This window comes from Zalophus californianus, chromosome 4, assembly GCF_009762305.2.
Source record: "Zalophus californianus isolate mZalCal1 chromosome 4, mZalCal1.pri.v2, whole genome shotgun sequence".
NCBI classification, from domain to species: domain Eukaryota; kingdom Metazoa; phylum Chordata; class Mammalia; order Carnivora; family Otariidae; genus Zalophus; species Zalophus californianus.
Genome location: NC_045598.1, coordinates 182,369,171 through 182,393,380, shown reverse-complemented (window position 1 = coordinate 182,393,380; position 24,210 = coordinate 182,369,171). Strand labels below are relative to the sequence as shown.

At 51.2% G+C, this 24,210-nt stretch overlaps 1 protein-coding gene across 1 annotated transcript in view; it reads right to left on the bottom strand.

Moving 5' to 3' along the window:
• Positions 1–1,036: 1,036 nt before the first annotated feature.
• The window catches only part of CCN4 (cellular communication network factor 4), a 38,532-nt gene continuing 15,358 nt past the window's right edge, over positions 1,037–24,210 (bottom strand). Inside the window, exons 2-5 of the mRNA XM_027583166.2 lie at positions 18,317–18,596; positions 11,285–11,545; positions 7,672–7,865; positions 1,037–5,974 (exon numbers count right to left, since the gene is read on the bottom strand). Coding sequence (XP_027438967.1) covers positions 5,675–5,974; positions 7,672–7,865; positions 11,285–11,545; positions 18,317–18,596 — 1,035 coding nt within the window. The 3' untranslated portion in view covers positions 1,037–5,674. The remainder of the gene's footprint in view (positions 5,975–7,671; positions 7,866–11,284; positions 11,546–18,316; positions 18,597–24,210) is intronic.

The following is a 24,210-nucleotide window of genomic DNA, read 5'->3' as shown; positions in this document are numbered from 1 at the left end:
CCTCTGTCTCCTTCTCTGCTGGCAGGTTGACATTTTCTCATTGCTATCAATAAGCCTGCTTTTAGCCACTTCCTCGCCCTTGATGTGGGACGGACTAAGAAATCCACTTTGTTAGTCTTGTGTGAAAAACAAGAGCAGTCCGGTTTAGCTTGGAAATCTGGAAAAGTTCTTTGCAGAATATAATATATGGAAACATACACGGGCTGGTGCCAACTTTTTCAACTCCTTAGAAGTCATTTTCACTCGGTTCAGTATTGGAAAAGAACCCAGATTCAGCTGGAACTTAGACTTCTCAATATGTAGGATGCTTTGGCATTTTCATTTCATCGGGGAGGGGATCGGCAACACTGGTACCTCTGCTCTATGCTTTTTTTACCTTCACAATAAAATGCTCTGGCCATTTCCCCCAAATCCCATGTTCCTAAAACTTCACCCACCTGTTAAATCATGAGAAAGTTCTCCCCAAAGCTACACATTTATCTTAATCTGGGGCATCTATAGGACTCCATGATCTAACTTCCAATTTTGAGAAAGGTATGCTTCGGGATAGAAGTTGTTTTTGGAACGAATTCATGTGGCAGTTATTCTTCTATTGGAAGTGACTCTCCTCCGACTTTATTATAATAGCATAATGTGTTTTGGAGGGAGTGGAGGTGGGAGATTTGACCAGAGGGCATCAAACGTGTCTTTCACCCCATGTACTCAGCCGTGTGCACATCTGTTCACATAGCAGAGCACGTGCTCTGTGCTGTGCTGGGTTTGGGAGACAGACAAGTATGGCACCTTTCCTGCCTTGAAGAAGCAGGGTGTTGATTATAATCAAATTATAGCATCTAATGAAGACATCAAATAAAAATGTTAAGGGATCAAGCAACATATGATTAAAGTGAAAAAGCACTCCACTGAACATTGGTGACACTTTTTCTTTATATTTGCTGCTATGAAGTAACGATCTAGAAAAGTAAAATATACCGACGCGTAGACTGACTCCGATTTTTACTATAGTTGTGCTGATTAGCCTCCATTCACAAGGACATGGAAAATCAGCCAATAATAACTGGTTTCGTTAAGCGCTTACGGCGTGCCGAGCTCTGTTCTAACACTGTGCGCCATTTGCATTTTACTCACACATCAACACCATCACGAGGTAGGTGCTATGATTTTCTGCCTTTCACAGCTGAAGAAATTGAGGCTCAGGGGGGCTCGGGGAAGAATCCCAGTAAGGAATAGAGTATAAAAAGGCCCACTTGACTCCCAAAGTCAGAGCCATTTCCATTTTATCCTGCAAGCTTCCTTACACTTCTCTCTACTCCCACGGGTTCCTAAGGCAGCCAGCAAAAGATAGCCATCCTATTCATCTCTCCATGCATCCAACCCCTGCTTACCCGGTCCCTGACACGTGCCATGCACTGTGCTAGGCCCAGAGGGTACAGTCATAGTCCCTGACCTCAAGGTACCCACAGTCTAGCTGGAGATGTAGAAAGGCATTGAATAAATGAGTCAGTGAATGAACGAATAAACCCATAAATGCTGAAGTTTCCTTTTTATGTTTACGGGAGGCGTCTCCCAGCCTGGACCCATTTGTAGTGCCTATCTTTTGTGAATTCCAGAATTCATCCTTCTGAGCCCATCTCCAAACCTCTAGCTATTTTTATTACCATACATAAAATATCTGGGACCTACTTTCCACCATCTGCACATTCATTGAACATACTCAACACTCCGTCGTTGCGCCTCATAACTGAATGTACAAGAAAATCCACCAGATCCAGAAAGTGATTTTGCTGATGATTTATTGCTTTAAGGAGAAAAGCATAAACAGGGAATTTGAGCGATGAAAATCCTTCACATTGAACAAACGTTCCACGCTACACAAATCATGAGAAAAATGAGGAATGTTGTAAAACATGACAGATTGCCCAAGTGCTATTTTCCCCCTATTGGGAAATTCCAAGACATTCCTTCTTTTGTATTTTTTAGTCACTTGGAAAAGTGGCGGTAGGAATACTTAAATATGAAGTCACAGTCTGAAAATAGATATAGACATACGTATATATAGACACACATACACACACACATATGTGTATGTGCAGAGATACACAGGTGACCATTCTGACCGTTCATGAGTCCCAGCTGTGCAGGCTTATTGCAGTTACTTACTTTGGATCAAGATAAGTCTTTAAAAAAGCAGTGACCTAATTCGATGTAATAGTCAGGGGCTACATTGCTTCCCCATTATCTCTAACACAGTACAATGTTAATGAGATTATATCAGATGGATCATATCGTTCAAATCTACTTTCTTTGCTCACTCTCTGAATCACTTTGAAATTAACATTGCAATTATTGTCCTGGTGTCAGCAAAGCATCTCTTGTACCTTTTGAATTGGGGGGCATGCTAACTGGGCTTAGTGTCAGGAAAGATGGCTCAGGTGTCAGATGGACCCTGGTTTGCAATCCTGGTCCACAGTTCACTAACTGGTAAGACACTGAGCAAATAACTTAACCTCTATGAGCCCAAGTGTCTTAGCTCTAAAACAGGGAAATGATTATAATGCCATACCTCATAGGTTTGCTATGAGGATTAAATAAGGTATAGCCGTGAAGCACCTAGCCCGGGCCTAGCACTCAGGGGTCCTCCCCAAAGGCTGAGGATAAAGGTTTAGCAAGAAGCGGTGGTTTGGTGAATGTAGGTTTCCTCTCTCTTCCCACCTGAGCATACCAGAGAAATTCACTCTAAGCACTAATGTGAGTTTCTTCCCCGAAGGCTAACAAATCCTTAGCATATCTTTCCCTCGTCCTGCAGCATGGAGCTACAAAGGACTGGAGAGACCGTCTATCTCATCTACTGGATGCCCTGCCAGTGAGACACTCGGAGGCCTGGAGGTCTCCCCGGGAGCAAGGTCAAGTGGAATAAACAGGGATCTGGGCTCCAACTTGTTTTGGCCGATTTCTCAGCCTCTTTGAGTCTCAAATTTTTCGTGTATAAAATGGGGACAAGAGGCTTACTCACAATTGTAGTGATAATTAGTAAGATAATTTAAAAGCTAGCCAAGTGAGTGGCACCACATAAGCTTTCAATATGGGGACATTTTTGCATTGTGATTATTATTCTTTACTTTCACTGAAGTAGGTCACACCAGGGCAGGGTGATTATGGCTGCTAGAAAGATCTTCCTTAATTTGGTCCCAAACTTCCTTCCGCATGACTTCAAAACCTGGAGCTGAGACCTCCCCTGCATAGGACAGGTCTGTTTCTCAAATGCCAACTGGGGCCACTCTGGCCCACTCAGTCCCAGGATAATCCCAGATTCCTCCAACCTGGCTTCCTAGACTCTTGGAAGCCACACTCATTTTCCCAAATTGAGATGCAAACTCATTAAGAACCTAGCTCTTGGGTTTCTGCTGAATTTCAAATGTGGTTAGCTGTCATCCGGTCCTCTTAATTTATAGATTTCACTCTGAGGAAATCCAACATAGATCCACACAAGGGTTTTTTGGAGAACCTATTCGTGGGGTGAATGCTCTTCACACAAGAATTCTTTTTTTTTTTCAATAAAAATATACATTTCTTTAAATATTAAATGTCTCTTTTCCCTATGATACTTAAAATAAGATTTGGCTGATGAAAATTAGATTGGCACATACCTTTGGAAGAAGAGAGCCTCTGAGTAAAAGTAGGAAAACATACACAGGTTCTTTTATTCATCAAATACGTGTTGAGCACCGCTGTAGGCCTCGTACTGGGCCAAGCAATGGGAGGTCACAGTCAGGAGGGCACCTTCCCGGTCCTTTGGTCCTGCTACAGAATTCCTCTGTACACCACACAGAATTCCCTGGGGAATAGCCCACACATCCCTCATCTGCAGCATTGGGTAAACAAAATTGTCTTTTAAATGCACGATGAGAGCTAGTTCTGATTTGAGGGAGGGGGTATCGGTAGGGGATTCGTGGGTTTTTGTCTAGCCCATATATTTTTGGACGCTCAGGCACCTAAATTATCAGAAAGTCAGATACTCTTCTCTTAGGAAAGGAGCCAGAGAGACAGTAAAAAGAGTGAAAAACGAGAGCGTGAAGTCGGTGATGCGGACATATTTTCCTACTCGACACGTCTGGAAGCTCTAAGCGTAGGGCCAGCAACATGGGTTAGAAAGTCAGCCGGACTTGGATTAGAATCCCTGCTCCTCCACTCACCAGCCGGGCGACTTTGGTCAAGGCTCATACCTCTCTGAGCTTCCGTTTCACATTTGTAAGAATAGAAATAATAATGGGCACTTTTCAGCATGATTGCAAAGCTTCTCCATGAGCTAACACACATATAGCACGGAGAACTATGTTTAGTACACAAAAGGGACTAAATAAAAGAATTATAACAGTAAATATTTATATTCTACTAATAAGATAAATAATAGCCTCATTTCCACTCATAACAACTTTCTGTTCCTTTTAAGCTCCAACCCCTTTTTTTGCTTTTAATTCTGGTTAAATATATTTCTGTTTCTAAACAACTGGTAAGCCTCTATCTTCACACCAGAACTGGGTTGTTTGGGTCAACAGACCCGAAGTCTCTGGAAGGGGTCCTTGTGGCAGAAGGAGAGGTGTCCTGTGCCCAGTATGTGACTTGACCCTGCTGCCCTAGGCTGATGCCGAGTGGATCCACTTCTTGGTTTGACCCACATACAGCTTGCAACCATGTCAGTTATTTCAAGTGGGGCTGGCCCAGACATCAGCTGGGTCTCCCAGGGCTCTGCAAGAGCAGAGGAATGTCCCAGGATGCCACTCCCAGGGGTCATGGAGGCCATCCTAAGGGCTCCACCAACTCCCACGAGCCCTCAAGCAGGGAGAGGGTCTAGATGCGTGGCAGAGTTGGCCAACTGCCCAGCGTCCTGTGGGTCAGCAGCAGATTCATGCTAGTCCATCACCTCTTCTGAAAATTGGCTGACCCTGCTCTGACCCTGCAGTATTGACTGGAGACTTTTCCCATGAATAAGAATGAAAGTTATCAAATTGCATTTCTGCCCTGAACGAGCCCGGTTTGTACCCTTTATAGGGCAGGGCTGAAGAGAGACTTAACTTCCACAAAGCCTGGGTTAATGAACACAGTTTTCCTTTAAAAATCAAAACCAAACAACCGTTCACCTCACTTGGCAAATATTTGGTGACCTTAGGGTGCACAAATCTCCAGATTCAGAGCTACTTGCGTGTGCTATGGTCAGAACTGTCTATTAGAGTGCCCCTTAGCAGGGCCCAGACGATAGACCACTCCGGTGTCCTAAATCCCATCTGAATGGACCCAAAGAGTCTTGTGGCTTGGCATCGAGAACGGGAATGAGTGATATTAAATGCCTAGCTGATTCTGCTCCTCGGGACTCCGGCAAGATCCAGCAAGACTTCCGGTGACTTGGACAGGCTTGGGTTTTGTCCAGAATCACTGGAGATGGGCACTTTCTCTGGAGTGTATGCAGCATGCTGCCAAGGAGGGGACTCATACTCTGGGCCTGAGCAGCACCATAATGGGTCATTTGGGTGGCTGGAGATAGGACAGGGGGCCAAGGATCTGGATCAGGAGAGTTAGAAGTCAGTGGGAAGTGGACAAAGAAGGCTCAACTGTGGTCCTCAGAGGGTTGGCTTTGCAACCATTGGGCCGGGCCCCGAGCCCCATGTTTTGTGCCTGCCTAATTGACGATTTCTGAGAAGTCAGGGTAGGATTCTAAGTCAGCAAAGATATCGTTGGGATTCCTACAACTCAGGTTGCAGAAACAAGCATTAACCCATAGGACCTGGCGGGAGAAGCCAGGCCCATCGGGACATTGGAAGGAGACATCGATGGTCTTGGACTTGTAGGGGATGCAGCACCTGCTGTCCATGCAGACCCCACAGTACTTCGGCCGGTAGGAGCGTGTGCTGTTGCAGCCGGCGAGGGTGAAGTTCATGGGTGCCTCTGGCTGGTACACGGCCAAACACTTCTTCCCTTCCTGCAGGAAAAGGAGGTTTCAGTTGGGATGCTCAGAGGATGAACAGCCACCTTCCTCCCTCCAAGCCTTCAATTCTCCCTTTGCACTCACCATGCGGGACCACTCCACCTTTCCTTCAGGTTTGTGGCATCTTCAAGATGGGAAGGACCTCCCCAAGCACAGCAAGACACAGCCACATTACGCAGGACTAACTTCGGACCTCACAAGGCACTGTGTTGCAGAGGTGGTTCCTCGCAACCTGCAATGTCCTCTTGCCTACATTTCTGCCTCGCCAATGCCCAGAACCCCGTCACAGTTGTACCAACACGGAAAGCCCTTGTTGCTTCTTCAGTCCACCCAGCGTCACGGCTAGTGAGCAGCAGAGCCATCACGGGGCTCCACAGTTGGGGCATGTGCTTTCCCCTAACCTGTCCTTCCTCCACACACCCCCGCCCAGCCTCTCACACACCCTCCTCACATAACTTGTCCAACCAGAATGTGCTCTGTAGAGCCAGTTCTGTCTCTCCACAGGGATGTGGGCCAGTCAAGAGGAGGGCCCTTTCTGTGACTCTACAGGCCAAGTCTGTGCCTGGTGCACAGTAGGTACTCACTAAGCTCATTGCAGGAATGCCTCTACTATGTTCCGGCATCATGCCAGAACTCGGGGTAGAGCAGAGCCAGGCTCCGTGGGGTTTGAGGCTTATATAGTTCAAGGAGCCATCTGAGGCTCATAATTACAAAACCAAAATTGGGTGCGAAGCATGAGCCAACAGCGAGGACTTGAGGTGACGTGGGGGTAGAGCACCCTCTGCCTCAAGTGCCCTGGGCATTCACCCAGCTTAGGACCTTTGCCCCTGTTTCTCCTGCTGCTGGTCCCTTTTCTGCCCATGCTCTCAAGGAAGCCACATCTTCTGAGTACCTACTGTGCTCCGAGGACCAAGAATACGCAGGCCAGCATGGCCGAGGTCACTGATCAGAGAGAGAAGAGAAGACGAAGGACGAGGTGGCAGGATCGGGCTGGCCAGCACAGAGATCATTGGAGTAGGAGCAGGGGACAGCAAGTGAGGAGGATTCGTGTGAAGCTGAGCTGCCTTGTCTCCCAGGCACCCCTCTCCTCAGCAACCCCAAGAACCCATCAGTACTCCAAAAATGGAGTCAGTGCTGAGTTTTTCTTTCTTTTCTTTTTTTTTTTTTTTCTTTTCCATGCAAGGCAGATGACCAGTCCTAAGATAGAAGCCAGGAGGCCTTGAGAGAGGCAAATCAGACCCATTTCTCACTGCCGTCACCTACTCTGTCCCGGATCCTTTGTTTTACTGATCTTAGACTCTCCAAGCTGGAGGAGATGTCTGAGACCAACCCCAGCTTTACTCATGAGGGGCCTGGGGCTCCGAGATGCGGAGAGCAGCCACCGTCCTGTGCAGCGAGCAGGAGACGGGCACGTGACCCCCATTGTCCTGAGCCCTGTTTCGAGCTCCCCGACTGCCCAGCGCGGCCGTCATGCCTGGGCTGGTGCCTGCGCGCTGGGACAGGAGCAGAGGGGGAGTGGCGGCCAGCGAGGGTCACCTCAGAGTCACCACCGGAGAGCACTTGTTCCCATTTCACAAAGGGCCCCCACGAGGAAGTTCAGGGGCCAGGCTTGAAGCGGGGCCTGTCTGTCTGGAAGTCTGACGCGCCTCCCCCGACCCCGCGCCCCCAACCCCCCCGGAAGGTGGACGGACCTTGATGTGTGGACGCATGTCCACGTCACAGGGCCGCAGGTTGCAGAGGCGGCTCTCTTGCTTGGGCCAGCAGTGGCTGTTGGCGTTGGAGATGCGCGTAGAGACCCCCAGGCCGCAGGTGGTGGAGCAGGGACTCCAGGGGCTCGTGTAGGCCAGGCAGTTCCCGTGCCACGGCTCCATCTCACCTATGGCCGCTGAGGACAGGGACCAGACTCCCCGTGAGCTTCCTGCCGCCATCAGCACACACAGGGTCAGGGATCCTAAAGCTCCCAGGGGAGGGGTGTGGGCTGTCTCCCCCACCCCCAAAAGGGCAGGTCAGCTTCGAACCAGCATGGGTCCCCAGGGAGAGGAGGACCTGTTTTGAGCTCTTATACTTCTCCGGTGGAATGACCATCTTTACAGAGAGGTGGACCAGAGTACAAATCCTGCTCGACTACCTGTAAGCTGTGTGGTTCCAGATAACTCCCTCTGGGCCTCAGTGTCCTTACTGGAATAAAACATCTGCCTTCCACGGCTGGTGTGACAATGAAAGGACCTGCTTATTGAGTATATATCGGGCATCTGCAAGGTGCTGGGATTTGAAGAATGAAAGATACTGTACCTGCCCCTACAGAGGTCAAGTTTATTTGGAGAAATCAGAGGGAGTGTCTATACCCTAGTGCCTGATATCTCATCTGGGTGATCCTGAGGGCACAATGGGTAGGGACACACACTGTTCAGAGCCGCATTGCCTGGGTTCAACTCTGAGCACAAGCACTCAGTAGCTGGGCAACTTCCGATAGCCCTCACCTCCATGCCTCAGTGTCCCCACCTGCAAGGGGGGCTTTGATAATCTCATCTCCTTCCCAAGGCTGTGGACTAAAAAGACGGGTTCATGCATATGAAAGCCGGAAAGCCAGCCCTGGCTCAGTAAACGTGAACTTTCGTGGTTTCTTGACTGACAACTGAACACCAAGTCTTGGATGGTTCTGTTAATGTATGCATCCCAGCATCCAGTGCTCAAGTATTCTCTGAGCAATGGAAAAATGGATGAAGCTGGAGACAGAGGCAGGTAAAAAGCCAGGAAGACAAAGCAGAGATCCCACAGAAAGATGGCCCAAGATACACAAGACAAGAATCTGAAGAGGTCGCCAGTCCAGCCCGGACCCAAACGTGCGCACAGGCAGGCGGGCACTCACAGGAAGCCGGGAAGGGGACAGGCAGGGGGGGGGGAGGAGGAAAGACAGATGGTAGGGCAGGGGAAGAGGGGGAGGGGGGAGGGAAGGGGAGGGAGAGAGCCTGATTTGGAGGGCAGAACGGGAGGGGGAGGGAAGGAATAGCAGATTGGGGGAGGGGCAGAGAGGAGGAAAGGGAAAAGTAGGAAAGAAGAGACACCTAATGGGATCAGAAGGAGGGAGGAAGGAGAAGGGGCAGGAAGGAGCAGTGCCGGACGCCCAGCCCCTCCAAGTTCACAGGTGTGCAGGGAACAGGGCTGGACAAGGCAGGAATGAATGTGTGAGAGAGCGAAGCTTTGAGAGACGGAAGAAAACCAGGAGAAGCATCTGAGGGCAGAGGAAAATGGGGCTGGGATGAGCCAGGGGCATGAGCACGGAGGAGGGAGGCAGAGGGAAGGATTTGCCTAGGAGGATAAAAGGGCTTTGGTTTCTGAGTCGCCCACGAGGAGGCAGGGGCCCTGATTGTACTGGGTCAGAACGGGCTCACTGGGCCACATACCACGGGCAGACAGCCACTGCCCCGCCCCCGTGACCCTCATGTATCTCTGCCCATTAGAGGCTGTGGCGGGCCTGCTAGGGACCGAGCTTCCTCTGCCCCTTCCCCTATGGACACCGGACGGCTTCTTCATGGGGCTGGCTCTCCCCTGGGAACCACCCCGAGCCCCTCCGGAGAGGCGCCGAGGGGCAGGACCGCCCTCCTCCCTGACCCAGGCAGAGCCACTGAGGGCACACAGCCTGGGGGCGGGTCTCCATCGCCCGAGCTTTCCAGGGTGTTCTCTGAAACACCTTCTTCACTTCTGCAAAACCTCTTTCTCCTAGTTCCGTCCTGCCTCTTGGATTCGTCTTTCTCAGCTCTTTTCTCTCCCTCACCTTAAATGGTGGTGTCTCCGGGGCCACAATTGTGGTTCTCCCCCAGACGATTGGGTCCCCCAGGGTACAAACGGCAACATCTGGAGGTATTTGGGGTTGTTGCTACTTGGGGGGGCAGGTGCTGCTGGCATCTAATGGGTAGAGGCCAGGGGTGCCGCTAAACATCCCACAATGCACAGGGCAGCCCTCCCCACAAAGTCTTCCCTGGTTCGAGATGTTGTCTGTACCAAGGCTGAGAAACGCTGCTCGGCGCAGCCTCCCTGGGCAATCTCACGCACTTATAATTTAAAAAAAAATTACCAGTACCCCTAGAACTCTGCTGGGCGATGCCAGGGCAGGGCCCCCAGCCTCAAACTCAAGCTGTTTCAAACAGTGCAGTTCTTCACTTCCAGTGTGCTCCTCTCGTTTTCTCTCCCAGGTCATGATGAGCCCGGAGAGTCGCTGTCTACCCTTCTCTCTTCTTCACTCCATGCAGTGGATTGATGCCCTGGCCTCAGTCTTACTCCTCATGCAGTGCCTCTCACATCTGTCCCTTCCTTGCCACCTCCACTTCCACTGCCCTAGCTCAGATCCTCATTGGCCCAACCATCCATCCATCCATCCATCCATCTATTGGTCTGCCCATCCATCCATCCATCCATCCATCCATCCATCCATCCATCCACCCACCCACCCATCCATCCACCCACCCACCCATCCATCCATCCATCCATCCATCCATCTATTGGTCTGCCCATCCATCCCTCCCTCCCTCCCTCCATCCGCCCGCCCATCCATCCATCTATTGGTCTGCCCATCCATCCATCCATCCATCCATCCATCCATCCATCCATCCATCCACCCACCCATCCATCCATCCATCCATCCATCCATCCATCCATCCATCCATCCATCTATTGGTCTGCCCATCCATCCATCCCTCCCTCCCTCCATCCGCCTGCCCATCCATCCATCTATTGGTCTGCCCATCCATCCATCCATCCATCCATCCATCCGCCCATCCATCCATTTGCTCATCCGTAAGACAACCATCAGTTTGGTACCTGCTAAGTGGCTGGCACTGGGCTACTCCAGTAAGCAGTGGTAAAACCAATGGGCCTGTTCCTGTCCTCCCTTCCCAGGGCTTCCTCTGGCTGGTGTGCCTGGCTGCAGTCTCACCTGTGCACAATTCCTCCATAGTGAGGAGAAGCCACCTACTCCCTCTCCCGCCCTTAAGCCTTGTCTCCCTGCTTCTCCTCCTCGGGTGCCTGCACACCCACCCTTCCTGCACCTCCACTTCCCAGTTTAATCTCTTAAGTAGGATAACAATGAATCCCATATGTCTGGCTTTGCTCTTTATAAAGCTCTTGCTCATTTTATGTTGGGAGGACCTCATAGAACAGTTGGGACAGTTGGAGAAATAGGGTCCCAGAGGACAGGTGGCTTTACCAAGCTCACACAGTTAGTGGGTGGTGGTCTGGGGACTGGGATTCGTTGCGAGGGGTCAGGGCCCCGTCCCCCGCTCCCCCCCCTCCTGCCCCCGCACCCACCTAGGGGGCCGATGTGGCGCTGCGCTGTCTTGCGTGGCCTCCTGGCGTCGTGGTCGCACACCCACTGCTGGCAGCAGCGGCCAGGGACGCTGACCCGCCGGGGGCGATGGCACCAGAGGCGCGGGGGGCGCGAGCGCAGGCACAGGGGTGTGCAGCCCACCGCGCCGTCCACGCACGTGCAGTTGTACTTGCAATTGGGCTGGAAGGACTGGCCGTTGGTGTAGCGCACCCCGTCCAGGACGCAGCCCACGCCGACCACCTCTGCAAACACACGCGCGGCTCGGGTCAGGCCCTCTGGGCTCCGCGCCCCCGCGGGGACCTCTGCCCGCCTCCACCTGGCTCTGACCCTGGAGGAACGCCCACGCCGGCAGGACCACGCAGGGCCCAGCCAGCCCCCGGGAGTGTGGCGAGACTTGAGCAGCGGCAGTGAGGGAGTGTGGGGTGCAGCTCAGCCACCAGCCATCAAGTGACCCCGTGTCAGGCTGGCAGCGCTGAGAAGGTAGAGCCTGGTCGGGGCAGGAACCTCTGCCACCTGTCAGTCCCGCCCCCGGCACATGGCACAGAGCTGAGGACTGACAGAGACCTCTAGGGCCATGGTTCTGAGGGCCCAAGTGTAAAACCGATCCAAACACTTTGGAACAAAGATTCGGCTCACTCAGTGCATGTATTTATGGAAGGTTCTAGGCACTGGAGGTTCGGGGAACAAAGTGGACAAAACCATGCCCTCATAGAGCTTCCAGTGCAGTGGGGGTAACACAGGAAAGACAAACAGATCCTACAGAGTGTTGGAGGGTACCAAGGCCGGGGAGAACAGCAAGAGGAGGGGCGGCTGGGGGGAGGGGCACACCACCCAGGTGATGCTGCTTCAGCAAAGGTGGAAGGAGGCAAGGAAGTTAGCTGGCACTGGTGTTGGGGGGGAGGTCTCCCAGGCAGGGAGGGAGCAGGCCTGGGAGGTTAGGGGTTGGGGGCCAGAGATGAGGTGAGAGAGGGTTTCCTTGGGGGCTCAGAGCTGTTAGCACCTAGACACACAGTGTGTGCTCCGTAAGCAACCGTTGATCCCCCTCTAGGAATCGTGCTTCTCAAGAGCACAGGAGGTGCTGAACAGAACAGGCAGTAAGGACAGTCAGGAGGCCACCCCTATAATCCAGGTGAGAGGTGGCTGTGCTTGCACCCTGGAGGGACCAGGAGCCCTGAGGAGGGCTCAGCTTCTGGGTGTGTTTGGAAGGAACAGCCGCCGGATGAGATGGGAGGAGCAGAGGAGCGAGGTCAGGAGTGACTCCTAGTTCTATGACCTGAGCCCTAGCAGGGGAGGGATGGATGCTCTGTCCTCGGAGGAGCTGGTTTTGGGGTGAGTGGCCTTAGGCGTTCTTCATTAGATATGAGATCTGGGTAAAGAAACCTAGGGGGCAGGAGGGGTGTGGAGCCGCTGGACCCCCCAGCACCGCCCCCTGGCTGCCTTGAGGACAGTGCCTGGAAGTGCATGCAGAGAACTCCCAGGCAGCAAGGGTGCCCACCCAAGGACGGCTAGTTTGGAACCCGCAGTCTGCCAATAGCTCTAGCGGATCGCCCCAGTTTGCCGGCAGATGGTCACTGATACTAATAGTCCCAGTATCTAACAGGAGTGAAGGGTTCCTAAGCGCTGTCTCTGTTCTTTGGTCACCAGACCTGCTGTGTGTCAGGCTTCCATGCATTGCTGGTTTCCTCCTACAAGGAAACACCACCCCATTTTCACATACAGCAAAACTGAGTCTCAGTGAAGTTAAGTCACGCGTCGAAGGCGACACAGCCAGATGCCGAGTCTCAGCCTGTGGGAATGTTGGCATGACTGCTCTTTATCCTGGGAGGTGATCGTGCAGGGTGGAGGCACAGAAAGGAAGGCACTCCCGCTCACTGGCCATCTGATCTTGTGCCAGGCACCATCTGATATGTTATCTCATTCAGTTCTCCCAGTAAGTTCACGAGGAGAGTTTTATTTTCCCTGTTTGGCAGACAGGGAGGTCCAGTGATTCATTAGCTGAAGGTCACCCAGCTGGTGAAGGATAGAGCTGCACTTCAATCCCTGGGGATCTGACTCCACAGCCCATTTCCTTCCACCAGACACCAGTAAAGGAGGGGAAATTGGAAAAAACAACAACAACAACAAAAAACAAACGAAAACGAAAACAAAACAAAGTAGAGGAAGCCCTGGGTGAATCACTCATCCTTTTGTTCTGAGTCACCCCCGACTGTGCCCTTGCTCTGGGAAGGTGTGAGCACGTGTGCGTGCACGTGAGTGTGTGTGCACGCTGGGGGAGGGGGCGGAGGGAGCGTGCTGAGGCCTGCTCTCTGCCCGTGTGTGGCAGAACGTTGGCGGGACAAGGCAGTACTTGGGGCCTGGGAGCCCTTAGCACACTGGCACCACCCGGGGGGGCTTTCAAAAATTCTGATGCCCACACCGTGCCCCAGAATATGGGCGTGGACCCGAGACTCAGTATTTTTGTTATTTTTTTGAACTTCGATATATTTTTTTTAAGATTTTATTTATTTGTTTATCAGAGAGACAGAGAGAGCGCTCACAAGCAGGGGGAGCGGCAGGCAGAGAGAGAAGGAGAAGCAGGCTCCCCGCGGAGCAGGGAGCCTGATGCGGAGCTCGATCCCAGGACCCTGGGATCATGACCTGAGCCGAAGGCAAATGCTTAACCGACTGAGCCACGCAGGCATCCCTGGCCTTTGTTATTTTTTAAATCTCCCCAGGTGAATCCAGTTTACAGCCAAGATTGGGAACCACTGCTTCCAAAAGCTGCTCCCAGTCTCCTGGGAATTTGGGGCAGGTGGGGACAGTGGTGGTGCTGGTGGCCCTGAGCAGCCTGCCCACCATAGGCTAGAGGGAGAGTGGGGTGCATGATATGTATGGGGCCTGGGCCCACAGCAGACTCTAATGCCCCCTCCTCATTCACTTTTAAACTAATGGAAGGACCGGCTCCTGGTGAAGCGCACCATCTCCTATCTAATCTCAGCCTTGCAAGTACAGGCATGGTGTGGTGAGCCTTCCTCTTACCGAAGGACCCACAGGAACTCAAATCATTGGCTCCACCATCCAGGCCTTCACTTCCCTCACCCACCCCCTAATGGACTGTCAGCTGCATGGGAGCAAGGACAGTGGGTCATGCCTTGTTGTAACCCAACTGTTGCATTATCACCCACCTATTCATAACTGTGTGAATGAGTCAGTGGATGGAGGGATGGATGGAGGGATGGATGGATGGATGGATGGATGGATGGATGGACGCGTGGATATATGGATGGAGGGGAGGTGGGGTGAGCCCTCATCTGTATTGGGCTCCTCCCACGTGTCAGGTTCTCGACATCCCGACCACCCAAAGAAGTAGGTATTATTTGTCACATTTCCTTGATGACAAAACTGACACTTACAAGGTTAAGTAGCTTGCCCAAGGTCACCATATTAGTTATGGAGCTGGAATTTGAACTTTAGATTGTCTATCGCCAAAGACCATGCATGAGCTGTCTACTCCTTCGCTCTTTACACCGGGGAGTCTAGCCTGGAAGGAGACCTGCCTCCTCCTCTGAGGATGACTGTGGACAAAGCCGAGATAATTTCTGCAAGGGAAAGTTAAAACAAAGCAAGTAAAACAATGACCCAGAACAGCCGGTCACATCTGAGGCTTTAATGCGGTCCCTTGTTTATTCTCAACAGCTGCATGAGGTTGGTTTGATCAAGATACTTAAGTGATGTGCCCAAGGTCACGTAGCCAGCAAATGGCAGAGCCAGTATTCAAAACCCAGATCTGTCTGCCTGTAAATTGCATGATCCTTCCAGCAAACCACCCTGCTCTCAAGCCTGGCCCAGCTGTATTAAACACAGAGTAATGTTTGTACAACCCAAATAGCCAAAGAGTGTAATTCAGAGGTCACTCTTTGCCCATAGAAGTATTTAGTTTGGCCCACAGAACATTTTGAAAAAAAAATTTTTTGGAACATATTGCCAACATTTACAAATCATACACAAATCTGGACTTTTGGATTCTCTTGGAAACTGAGCAGAATGGACAAGACCAAGCTCACTTTTCTGCCTGGCCACAGTGACTGGCGCCCAGGAGCAGTGACCTCTGGTAGCCAAAGCTTGCATTCACTCATTTGCCATAATTCCACCTTTCTCTGAGTTACGTGTCAGTGTTGGGACTGCTTGTTCTTTTTTTTTTTTTTTTTTTTTAATTTTATTTATTTATTTGACAGAGAGAGAGAGAGACACAGCGAGAGAGGGAGCACAAGCAGGGGGAGTGGGAAAGGGAGAAGCAGGCCTCCCGCAGAGCAGGGAGCCCGATGCGGGACTTGATCCCAGGACCCTGGGATCATGACCTGAGCCGAAGGCAGACGCTTAACGACTGAGCCACCCAGGCGCCTGGGACTGCTTATTCTTAGGGCCTGTCTTGTCTCGGCCTAGTTACATGCACATCTCCAAACACAGGTTTAACCTGTCTTGGGGACAAACCAGTGGTTGAATTGACCATTTGCCACCAGACTGTCTGTGGGACTCTTCTTTCTCTTTCCCCTTCTGGCCCCAAGGTGCCTTCCTCTCTGTGGCCATCAGACCCTGGCCGCTCGTCTTTCTTGCCTTAGGGCCTCGTGAACTCAGACACCGTGGCAACATTTCTAGGAAGATGTTTCATAGAACATTAGGGAGTTGCATGTTTGTGTGTATGTGTGTACATGCGATGTGTGTATCTGTGAGTGTGCACATGTGTGGCAGGGTGGAGGAGTGGTAAAAATCTACCTGGACAAAGCAATTCCCTGTGCAAATAAGTTTCAAAAACAAGGGCTTCTTATATCTCCCATTTTGGAATTTTACAGTGGATGTGAACATTTAAAACTTCTCAGAAATTCTGTATACTTGTTGAACTTTGTTTATTCCAGTATCTGCAAACCTGTATGACCAAGGAACCATTGGCAAGTGTAATACCTATTAAAATCTGTGGAGCAGTTTTCCTTCCAGATAAAAGGAAAGGAAATACACAGGGGCTTATGGTGAGGGTAAGCTAAGAGGCTCTAGGGAGTGAAAGCAGGACCCAAGATACAAGGAGATACGGGGTGTGGATGGATTGGGAAGGCGGTTTTCCAGGCCTCTGTTGGGGAAGGGCAGGCAGGAGAGGCAGTTTCAGGGCCTGCACAATCTCTGGGTCCATGAGAGAAGGTGTATAAAGACATGGTGCCAGGCATGTAATAAGATGTCAGTACGGCTCTAGAGATTAGTATGATCACAGTGAACTGAGCTACCTTTTTAAGGACCTTGAAAAATAGCTCTAAGAGGGAAAGAAATGATGAGACAGTCTCCTGTAACAAAGGGATTGTAGTGTAGGAAGGCTCAGCCAGATTTCTCACCGGGTATGAGGAGAGACTGACTATACGACTTTCTATATATATATATATATATATATATGCAGTCAGTCTCAAACTTGGGTGTAAATGAGAATCACCTGGGAACCCTGTTAAATGTTTATGTGCCCACCTTCCCTTTTAGAGAATTTTACTCAGTAAGTCTGGGGTGGGGCTCAAGGATAACATTTTTCACCAACACATCAGATGATTCTATGCAGATGTTACTGCAAGTTCTCTTTGAGCACACTGTTTTGTGGGGCTAATAATTAATCTGAACAAAAGGGGAAAAGTAAAGGTTGGGAGGATCAAGGGTGGTTACTTGGAAAGCTAAAGACAGATGACTTTGAATGAAAGTTGAAGCATGAATCAATGATAAAAGAGCAGAAAGTGCTTATAATTAACTGTGAGGCACAGGTAGGATTGTCGGACTTGGAATTATGGTCATAACCCTCATCAACCACCCACCTCAGGAGATAAAATAGGTAGGCTGAGGATGAGAGACGATGCTATGTGTGAACACGTAATTGGGTGCATATGGCGTCATAGTTATGGAGAAGTCTTGATTCAGCACTAAGGGAAGAAAGGCGTTTTTGAGTTTATGAGGCTTTATGTACTTTTTCGGAAGTTAGGCTACTGTGTCATGATGCCTAGTAACCTCTCTTTATCATGCTGGGTCATGTATTTTGGATAAATGCTTGGACAATTCAAGCTAAGTGACTGCCATTCCAGATAGAAGCATGAGATCAGAAAGTCCCTGAAAGGAAGTCTCTGGGAACAAAAAAGGGCATGATAGAGCACTTGAAGAGCAAACAAACAACAGCAGTTGTCCCCCCAGCATGAGGATATTATAAAGAGCAAAGTAAAGAAAAAGCAAAGGCAATTAGAACCCCAGGAAAGACAAAAAGCCTCATAAGAAAGAAAATTCAAACAAATACAATATCTCATGCTTCAGCAACATTATTTGTGTAGTCATAATATTGTAAATGCTGATTATTGTATAACCAAAAATTATGAAAATAAAACTGCAAGATAGGTGATGTGTCTGATGGTATTGAGGAGTTAAGTCATCAGCTGTCATATAGGAACATTGATAGGTTATCCAAAATTGGTATTTTAAGCCAATCAAGTTATAAGAGAAGACATATTATATAGTGATAACTACCAGAAGAAAGGGCTAAAAAGTTAAAAGTGACAGTGGTAGCTGAAGGAACATGGGTGTGTAGGAAGGGATGATTGTAGCCTGATGGATTTTATTCTTTCAAGGTCACTGGATTTAAAAAAATATATATTATTTAAATTTAGAATGTTACTAAAATATCCGGGGCTCTGATGAGTTTTGGTGCCCCTGGAAGGCATAGGCATCCCGCAAAGGGTCTACAACTCAGAGCATGAAACCATGCTTAGGTCTTCCCTGGTGGGTCCCTATTCCCCGGTCAGCCACGGATGTGCCTCCAGGACCGAGAAGAGAGCAGGAAGCCAGGCTCTGGAGGCAAGAGGAATGCAGGCATCCCTCCCTCTTCAGGAAGGGCCCAGCTTCTGACCTCTAATCGTAGACTAGAGTAGGAGGAGGGCAGAGACTGGCCAGGGGAAAGGCTACAGGTGAGGGCTAGAGCTGGGGGTGCTGGGGGCTGGCCAGAAGGTAGGGAGGGTCTCACTTACGTGCACACACTCCTATTGCGTACCTCGGGCGGTCCCCACTGTAATCGCAGTAGAGGCCCCGGTGGGGGTCACAGATGGCTGCCTCTGTGCAGTTGTCCCCGAGCTGCTGAGCACACATTTTACAGCATTCACAGCCGTCTGTGATGAGGCTGACCCCCAGCGGGCAGCGGGGTGGGGACGGCGGGCACTCACATGGCCACTTGCAGAATTGGGGGCGTGAGGATGTATCCTCCAGTGGCACTGGGGTGAAGGCCATGGCCGTGGGGGCTGGAGAGAAGGCCTGTAGGGGAAGAGCAGAGATAAAGCGCTGCTGGGCAGGGGTGTCAAAGCCTAAAGGGTCAGCAATCACCTTCTCATCTTCCTGGTGTTAAAAGGTTTACATAAAATTATGGTTTTATCTACCATGTTTTTAATAGCCAGACATCTCCTTTCTCTTCAGTAAAACAAATAGGAGCTAAGAGCCAGGAGGTCGGAGAAGTTAAGCCAATTTCCCCAGTCCCCTTACTGGAGGCGGTGGGGCCCTGATTCTATGTCAGAACTCTGGCCACACTAAGCCTCATCTGTGTTTCCGTCCATCCTCGAGCATCCCACAACCTGGGTGTGTTTCCGTCCATCCCCAAGCATCCCACAACCTGGGAGGGCGCCGAGTCAGTCTCATTTCACAGATGTGGGACCCGAGGCTCTGAGTAGTGAATGCCTTCTTTTTTTTTTTTTTTTTAAGATTTTATTTATTTATTTGAGAGAGAGAGAATGAGAGATAGAGAGCACGAGAGGGAAGAGGGTCAGAGGGAGAAGCAGACTCCCTGCTGAGCAGGGAGCCCAATGCGGGACTCGATCCCGGGACTCCAGGATCATGACCTGAGCCGAAGGCAGTCGCTTAACCAACTGAGCCACTCAGGTGCCCCTAGTGAATGCCTTCTGATGAGTCATGTTTCAAGGTGCGGCCCGGGTCCTGTTGCCTTTCCTCCTCTGGCCAAAGAGCCACCCTCTTCACTCCACTATGGGTCCTTGGGAACTTGCAGAGCCAGATGACTCATACTTGACAGCAGTTTTAGCCAGATGACCTAGTATCATTATAATTAGTTGCCCTCTGAGCCCCAGGAAAGGCTGGCATGAGGTGACGGCCGGTGACCCCTTCGGAGCCCACTGTGGCTGGCTCTCCCTGTCCTGCAGAGGGGAGTTGGGCCCCTGTTGCTAGTGCCAGGCCTGCAGACAGGAGTCCCCCAGCCCACGCGCTTCCCATGGCCCCATTCCCATCCCCCAGCCCCCAGGTTCATTGTCACCCTGAAAATATCATGGATGCAACACTGGGAAGCTGGAAAGAGGAGAGACAGGCCCAAAGAACCATCCCTGCCCTGAAGAACAAGGAGATAGAATGGGAGGCTGCTCTGGGGTGTCTTTGAGTTTAAGAGTTTCAAGCCGCCTGTATCTCTGAGAGCCAGTCACCTTCGCACCCCCTCTGGCTGCCGCCCTGAACCCCTGTCCTGGACCCTCACTCTTTATGCTGGAGGAAGCAGAGACTGCAGGAGAAAGGGAATTGTCTGAGGACAGAGAATGTGCACACGGCTCCCGGCCATTCTCCCATCCCCAGGCCAGTGTGGTCCCTGCTGGGGAGCATCCTGTCCCGAGCTTCTGAACCGTGACTCCAGAATTCCAAGGTCAGCAGAGGTGGGGACCAGGGCTTCTCCCCCTCCACCTCGAACCGGAGAAACCCTGCTCGGTGGAGCCTAGAGATCTGCATTTCATCCTTGGAATGACACATGCTGACATATTCAGATTCTTCTTCCCTTTTCCCGAGGAGGAAACTGAGACCCAGAGAGGCAGAGGAACATGTCCAGGATGACACAATATGTGTCAGGATCTAGGCACAAACCACTCTTATAAGTCTCATTTCTACACCCTTCACCTTTGCCCTCTGGGTTCTTGTAATTGCATAACAAACGCTTGCTGAGCTAGTTCATGGCGTCTCTCGAGTTCTAGGCATTTGAAAATGAATTTAAAAATTCTTGGATTTTGGAGAACTCACAGCTTATGGGAGAGGCAGACATTAGAGGTGATTTCTTATAGCTCAAAGCTGTACGCAGAGTGCTGGGTGTCCCAGGGGGACCCAGGGAGCTCCGTGAAAGTCAGGGCAGTGAAGTCCACCCTTGCACACTTGGCTGGGAAGACCAGCGGCCGGGAGAGATGATCCAGATTGAGGGCTGGATTCACTGGGCTCTTGGTTCGGGGCTTCGCATGTGATCCTTTCCATTGTAAATATTGACTGGACTTTTGAAAATCAAACGGGCAAATCTTGATTTGAGGCTTCTATGACCTCTGGGCTTGGTTTCAGGGCTCAGTCGTGCCCACTCCTTTCCTACCGCAGGACCTCTGCCCTGAGTTCCCTGTGACCAAAATGTCCTTCCCGCCTCCCTTCACTTGGGCACTGCCACTCAGGCCCCCGCCTTAAGGGCCTCCCTCGGAGAGCGCGCTCCTGGCCCGCTGACCTGAGCACCTGGCCTGTCCTGCCGAAGCTCTGCACACCTGGGGGTCAGACTTGAGTGTGTTTGGGAGACTAAGCAAGCCCACGGGGAGGAGGGCAGGGCGGGGCCCTCCACATGGGGCCTGGCCCACAGCAAGGCACCGCAGGGAGGCCTGGGGGCTGTCTGCCACCCATTTCTCCAGATGCCATTGAAAACCTCTCCCCTCCGTCCCACCTGATCCTATCCTCACTGGGGGCTTCTCTGCTAGGCTAGAGACAGAGACCCAGGATGGCCGGGAGAATCATGCCTGCAGCTACTTCCACTGTCCATGGGTGACATGGCTTGGTAAGGCCTTGCTGGCCAGGATCCAGGAACTCTAGGAGGTCGGCAGTGCTGTTCACCTGGGGGATCAGTTTCCCTGCCCCTGCTTGCTTTTCCTCAGAAATACAATGCGACACAACAAAACCCCCAACCCCCTCATCAATAAACCGGCCGGATGTGCGCGCGCGCGCACACACACACACGCACACACACCCCTCTTTCTGACTCTGTGGAGAGAATTTTCCTCGTCATTCTGTGACATTAGAAGGCTCAGAGCTTCATAAGCACCCATGAACTGTCTCTGATCAGTCCCCAGGCCCTCAGGATATATATATTCTTGGCAGAGGAAATTAAAAAAAAGCCCTTTCCTCCAGGAAGCCTTCCATGCCTTCCCCCCGGCTGTGTTAGAGGGGCTCCCTCCTCATCAGATCATGAACTATAAAGGCCTCACTGTTGTCTGTGTGCCTGAAACATGGCCCAGAGTCCAAGGCAGGTGTGTGTAAGTGTTGCCTAGTGCAATGGCCACATGGGGAATTGTTGACTACAAGGGGCTTTGGTGTCACTTGATACTCAGGACCTCCATCCTGGAACCTATCCTCTTCGCTCGGATTAAATTTGAGTGTCAACAAACGAACACGGGACCTGAGACAGCCAGCAGTGTGTTCCTTCTGTGTGGCCTTGGACAAGCTACCTAAACTTTCTGGGCCTCGACATCCCCATCTGTGATATGGCCATGATAATATCCCCCTCTGGGAGCTATGGGGAAGCGGGGAGCCCATGTATGCGGAAGCACTAGTAGGGCCGACACATGGCAGGCCCTCAAAAACATGACTTCTCCCTTGCATTTCTTTGTTGGGGGCCCTCCCGAACCCCCATAGGGCTCAGCATGGGGCTTGTGGGGTTGGGCCCTCTGAGCTGGGCTGGGCTGGGCTCTCATCTGGCAGGTACCCCTCTCCACATGGTCACCATCTGTTCTGGGGTCTCCAGGTTAAAGCTCCCCAGAAGGAAGGCTCCTTTCCAGTACTTGCTGGGAGCCCCAGAACACACAGTTCCTTAAGGGAAACCAGTTAGGGGAGCTGGGGCAGTGAGGGATGGGTTCTGGGAGGTCAGTTTAGCTCAGACCTTGATATTGGCGCCATCTGCTGGTGGGAAGCCTCCTAGGCCTCAGTCCAGGGGAGAGGGTAGAGGGAGTGCCTGGGGGGCCTGAGAACTCCTGAGTCTGACGTGAGCCCCTTGAATCCTTGCTGCCTTGCCCTGCGTTGACACCACAAGGGATGTGACTGTGGATTCTTCCTGATGATGAATTCTCTGTGTGTGTGTGCACGCGGGGAAGCAGAGGGGTGCCATGCGCTTTCTGCCCTCAAGAGTGGACAGTTTAGCTGGGGAAATGTGTCGACTCTTCCATGCATTCTATGGACAGATGCTTAGTGAACACCTACCACGTGCCTGGCTTTGTGCAAAGCTTGAAGGAAGCAAGGCTGCATGAGACACAACATCTCTGCTCACCAGCTTACCACCCATGGGGCCAACAGACACGAACATGGTAATTGTAATTCAGTGTGATCAATGCTATAATGATGGTATCACACATTCCTGCACACCCCACTCCATTCACTGGGTCACTCAACACACCTCCAGTCGGCTCTCCCTGAGTGCCAAGTGTTATACTATGTGCTGGGCTGACAGTGGGGGATACCAAAGGGAAACAAAGTTGACCTGCCTGTGGGAGCACACAGGAAGGTTGGCCATGTCTGCTGGGACTGGAGAGGGCTTCTCCGGGAGGTGGTGTGGGAAGAATAACAGGTGTGTGAAGATGAGCAGGAATAGAGCAGAAGGAACGGCACCAAAGCAGATACAGAGGCCATGAGCAGTGCGCATGTGCTTGTGTCCGGGTCATGGGGAGAACCGTGGGGAGTTGGTGCAGGGTGCAGACAAGAGGTCCGAGGAGACAGAGGCTGGAGCAGATCGCAGTGAGGTCATTGGCAACTAGACCAAGGAGGGACCCGAATGCCTGGCTAAAATCTCAGGCTTTGGGCTGGAGTCTGCTGCCTTCATTCATTGAAGGATTTTAGCAGAATGATCAGGACAGATTTGTGTTTTGGAAACATCGCACTGTGTCAAGTCTAGTCTTTGCAACGTACTGTCCATGTGACTCCGGGAGTTCACTTTCTGAGCCTTGGTTTTCTCTGCTGTGAAATGCCATTCCTACTACTAGATACCCGCACTCACCAGGGTTCTGGGAAGAAGCACCAAATGAGACCATGGCTATGGCTTCTGACTTACCTACAGTCCATTCCATTGCAGACCATAGCTCCGGTGACCGCTAGGGGCCAGTCTTGAGCTAGATTTCAGATGAGCTCCATTTCACAGATCAGCAAAGTGACTTGTTCATGGTCAACATGTAGTAAGTGACAGAATTTGGACTTAAATCTGCTGGGTTCATGCTTTTCCTACTACTGTACATTAAGGAGAATTTTCTAATGGAAGGAATCAGTTGTGAGGTTGTGAGTTCACCATCAGTGGAGGTGATCAAGAAGCAGCTCGACAATCATCTGGGCTGGGGGCTGTAGAGGACTGTCAGGCTTCACAAAGCCTGTCACACAGTGGGTGTCAATAGCATCTGTCAATAGAATGAAGGAATCAATGTACATTTCCCCCTGACGCTGTCCTCTCTCGAGGGCAGAAACCATGTGCCGTCCATTTCCCTGTGTGTGTGCGCACACAGGCCCTTACATCATAGCTAATATCTACAGGTGTTTGTTAGATATGGAGAACTTTTAAAAAAATTATTTATTTCTGAGAGAGAGTGAGCAAGTGGGGGGAGGGGCAGAGGGAGAGAGAGAAAAATCTCAAGCAGTCTCCATGCTCAGCACAGAGCCCGATCTCATGACGCTGAGGTCATGACCTGGGCCGAAGTCAAGAGTCGGACACTTGGGGCCCCTGGGTGGATCAGTCGGTTAAGTGTCTGCCTTTGGCTCAGGTCATGGTCCCAGAGTCCTAGGATCGAGCCCCGTGTCGGGCTCCCTTCTTGGGGAGCCTGCTTCTCCCTCTCCCTCTGCAGCTCCTCCTGCTTGTGCTTGCTCTCTGTCTCTCTCTCTGTCATATAAATAA